The sequence below is a fragment of the Squalius cephalus genome (genome assembly GCF_949319135.1).
Source record: "Squalius cephalus genome assembly, chromosome: 24".
Taxonomy (NCBI): domain Eukaryota; kingdom Metazoa; phylum Chordata; class Actinopteri; order Cypriniformes; family Leuciscidae; genus Squalius; species Squalius cephalus.
The window spans coordinates 9,595,391-9,600,203 of NC_137145.1; the positions used below are offsets into that span (position 1 = coordinate 9,595,391).

General features: G+C 38.4%; 1 protein-coding gene across 1 annotated transcript; it reads right to left on the minus strand.

Annotated features, from left to right (window-relative positions):
* Positions 1-1,548: 1,548 nt before the first annotated feature.
* Positions 1,549-2,514, minus strand: LOC307153097 (olfactory receptor 6N1-like; the record flags this gene model as incomplete). Its single annotated transcript, XM_079862275.1, has 1 exon — positions 1,549-2,514. The coding sequence occupies one exon, from the start codon at positions 2,512-2,514 to the stop codon at positions 1,549-1,551; it is 966 nt and encodes a 321-aa protein (XP_079718401.1).
* Positions 2,515-4,813: the final 2,299 nt, after the last annotated feature.

Consider the following 4,813-nt stretch of genomic DNA (forward strand, 5'->3'; position numbering starts at 1 on the left):
ATTACACCAGACATTACGGTACTGTACTGTATCTTTCAACATACCTCCTAATATGTATTTCATAATTATTTCACTAGTAGTAGGCTAAAGAGGATGAGATTATTAGTTCACATGCACAAAGCTCTGCGCTTCGCTTGAACTTGAACTCTATTAAAATCACCTTGATCACCATCTGATCTCTCACCTTGGCCAGAGTAGGAATTAACAGACAAAGGGGAGGGAATGTGTAGAGCAGCACGTTGGGCCATGTCAACGAGCGCGTCCTCGTGACCTCGTCCCATAGCGAGAAGAACATAGGACAATGGGCGTTTTTGGTTGAGGTTTCATGAGGCTTTACTTTATGAAATCCCTAATTCTCCGAAGACCCAGAGGCAGGAAGAATTTAGGCTTTTATACACATACAGTATAAACATTTACATTTATCTGGGCCAGTGTTGCCAGATCCTAATTTCACCAAGTGCAACATATTCCTGGATCAACATCTTTGTCAATCCTCGAATAACAATCCAATCAACAAATTAAATTTGAGGGACAAGTATATAGTTTATAGTTTAGTCTTAGAACCAGGGTTAGGTCCTTCTACATCAATGTTATTCACCTATCGTTACCCTCTGATTTTAGGGATAACTCACGGGTTGGGTAAAAGTTAGGGGTAGGGTTATGGTTAGGATTAAATTTATGGACAGGAATGTTGTTCCAGGATCAACAAAATATGTTGACCCAGGAACGTGTGTAACTCGGCAAAATCAGGACATGCAATGTGGACAGCTGTTATTTTTAATGTCACCCATGCGCTGAAGTATATGTTGTAATGTGTGTTCTATAAATTATTATGAATATTAGTTATTGGATGATTTGAATTTTAGATAAATATTATATGATTTGGTATGTTGTATTTTGACTGAATAATGTCAAAGGTCATGAACAGGCCCTCACTGTATAAATGGCTTAGACTAGTTACTCCTCTTTGAATTTATGTGAAAAAAAAAAAAAAAAAAAATTAAATTAAAACTATTTAGTATTGCCATACTGGTGTGTGGATTGATGGTTCCAGATTGTAATGCATGATATCTTAGCCAGTTGCAAAAAAATAAACAACAAATGAACACACACAAAAACACTTAATAGCTAAACCATTAAGTAATAGCACCCTTCCAGTTATTACTCAATTACTCAGAGGTTTCTCAATTTAATGTTATTCATTTAACTTATTGCAAGAGATCAGGTATGATTTTTTTTCCCCGTCAACAACTTAAAATTTCGTTATCTTCCTCATACAAATCTTTAGTAATTCAGCACATGAGTCTGAGACTTTAAAATCACTTGAAACATTGTATTATGATGCACAGCTTTAGAAGTGTAAGAATATTGACAAATCTCCAAATAGGTTTTCCTATTTTCTTTTTCTTTATTTTGAAAACAGACAAGATAGCAACATACCTACTGTATTTCTTGTCTCTAATGTGAACAAAACATGCATCACAAACATTTTTACAATCATCCATGATTATTAACACAATAATGAATAATTGTATCAATATAATAATATTATGATAAAACCTTTAAGTGGTTTGGTACAATTCTTTTGCGCAAAAATACATCTGATAATCGTTTCCTGATTTCTTTAGTCCTGGTGCAATAAACAGTGGGGTTTATTAAGGGAGGAACAAGAGAGGCTACAATCGTTATTGCATTTCTCTCTGTTAAATTTAGCACAACACCTATTCGAGTTAGTAAAATAGAGACCAGCTTTGGTGCAAAATAACTAAACAAGACAATTAGGTGACTCAAACAAGTGTTGATCATTTGCTTTTTGCTTGAGTTGTTGGAGAGTTTAGTCACACTATACGCCAGAACAGCATACGTGCAGATAATAAAGGGAAATTGTCCACACAACAACCACAGACTAATCATTGCAGGCAAGAAAAAATATGGTTCAGGATTGACACAAGCAGCTCTGATCATGGCTGAATAATCACAGAACACATGTCTGATAACAGGCTGACAGTATGGGAGACTGTCTGCCACAGAAGTCAAAACACCCATTAGAGTGAAACCAATGAGCCATGTCAGTAAAATAAGCAGAAATGTTTGTGGATTTGTTACAATGCTGTGGTATCTTAATGGTAGCCTAATCGCAATAAGTCGGTCTAATGCCATTAATGTCAGAGCCATGCATACTTTGATATCACCAAGATGATAGAAGAACATCCTTGAGATACAAGAGTAGTATGACACAGTTTTAATCTCAGCCAGCAGCACTGAGATCATGGTTGTGCTGCAGGTAGAGGTGTACATTATGTCAACGACAGCTAGATTACAGATTAATATGTACATTGGTTTGTGTAAATGTCTGTCAGTCAAGATGATACACAGATTGATGCTGTTCCCAAGCAATATGAGCATGTAGGTTATTAAGATGAGGAATCCAAGGAGCTTTTGGTTCTGCAGGTGATCAAATCCAGTGATTATAAAGTCGTCTACATTGTTCCAAGTGTAATTTTCATTCGCCATTTTCAGTCACCCAGCTCCTAACATACAGACACAAATCTTTTAAAAACAACAACAATAAAATCTAAAGAAAAACAATTAGATCCTTAATGTATTCATATATGCACAGAAAATAAGCTCCTGTGAAGGAAAATGGCAGAAAGATGCAGACAGCGTCTGTAACAGCAAGGTGATGAAAACTGTGAAAGTTGAGGTATAGTTTCAAAAGAAACACAAAAAGAGTTTTGATCATTTTAAATCCTAAATATGAATAAAATGAAAAACATTTTCTAGTCTCATTATTCTTTGGGAACTCCTTTTTAGACTCTTTTGAATTTCTTATGCAAGAGCTTCTGAGATGCTGCTCTCATCCATTTAAAAACATGTGTGTGTTGTCCTGCCTTTTATTTCTTTAAAATTGTATGACATGATACGTCATAGTTCCCCTTCGAGGGAAGTCGCACTGCGTTGTCGTCGTGACGACACTTTGGGGAACGCCCTTAGCATAGCGCATCTGAAGCATGAATCAGAGCCATAGAGAGAAAAGGCTTGTTCGACTTCATGCAGCTCTGCGCAGACCGATCGGGGGCTGACTTGAAGCAGTGCATGCCGGTTAGAAATTTTGTCCCACTTGATGCAGCGCCGACGCCACGTGACTGTGACGTGTGCCATCAAAGTGTCGCAAGGGCGATTTGAGAGTAGCCGGAGAACTCAGCCAGCGCAGCTTCTCAAGAGCGGCTGCACGAGGGCTGATGACAACACAGCTGTTCCATGATTGGCCGGATTCACCGCATGTGTTTCGTGTTTATTCGAACACCTTTAGTTCCTCTAAAGCTCACAAATCAGTTTTTTATAACAGTAAACACTCTTTTCATGTAGTTGCGATGTTATATTGTGTCATGTTTATCAAATTAAAACTAATTAAAAAACATAGACTCCACTTCATTGATAGTAGCTTACGTTGACCTTTATTCTTGTTCAAACAGACGCTGTATGAAGCAGTACATAAAGTATTGAATGAAAATGTCTCTGAAACATCTGTGCATTATTAGGCAAATATTGCATTTATTTCACTTCAGCTGTGGTAAAGTATGCAGCGCGTAGATTACGGCTACTCTGGAATAAAGATTCTGTGACTGTTCTCGCGTTTGCCGAGGCAGCGCGTAGATTAAAGATGAACTGAACTGAAAGAATCAACATTGATAACGTGTTGTTTATGACAATTAAAAGTAAATTACACAAAAAAAATTATTAAAAATATCAATATAGCTTCTTTGAAAAGCAACACAAAAATGCGTTTGTTAGTATAAGAACGCTGGCCATTCTGATGACGTCACTGGGATGGTAGGATCTGCGAAGGTATATAGGCAGCTGCAGCTGCAGGTCCTATACACACGAAAATTAGTCATTTTGGTTACGCATTTGAGCCTGTGAGGGACAGGCCAGTAGTACCTGACTACCACCACAAGGAGGACGATCAGTTTCAGGCTCCACCTACAGTACAGGATCGTTTGGGGGGGAAGTGACTGGTGTGGGTGCGGGCGCTGCCGGAGCATAGACATTGCACCGGAATCGATCTGTTGCAGAGAGGTCAACCTGGAACATTTATTTTTGAAATGCGATATGGAATTAGACCATATCGCATATATCAATAGAGTTCAAATTTGTGATCCTTACTCCCTGCGCCCCCGCTCCGCCTTTTCCACTCTGCGTGCATGTTTAGAGCATGTTATGTTATGAGAGGCGAATAATGACTACTTCAGAAAACCCAGCACAATAGGAACTACCAGGCAGCGACATAAGTGTACGCTGAAATAAAGTCTTTCACCTCAGAAAAACTGACTTTCTTGTCCTGTCAGCCGTTATCCTGTTATCGTAGCGCACACTCTTCAATTGCACGCGCAAATGTGGCAGCGCGCGCTGTATCGCCTCACTGATCCAAGTGTAAAAGAAACTACGAGCATGCAACGCCGTTGTAAATTACACAAAATAAAAGTAATGCAGGTATGATACAGATTGTATTTGCAATGTACATAGTCAATTATTAATGGAGCAATAGTGGTTCATGGTGTTATAAGAGGGAAATGTGGTGGGAGGTTGGAGGGCTGTAGCCTGTCATGCACTCTCATTTATTGTATACAAGCACATTATGCATTTTAATAGAGACTGCTTGTATATGTCGTGTGCATTTAAGAGAAAAATACTAAAACATGGTTGAGGTACTGTGCGTTTTAGAAAATCGAGGCAGATAAATGGCAAATGTGATTGGACGAATTCATCCAATGGGATCACTTGTTAAGTTAGCTGCACGCAAAATGTTAAA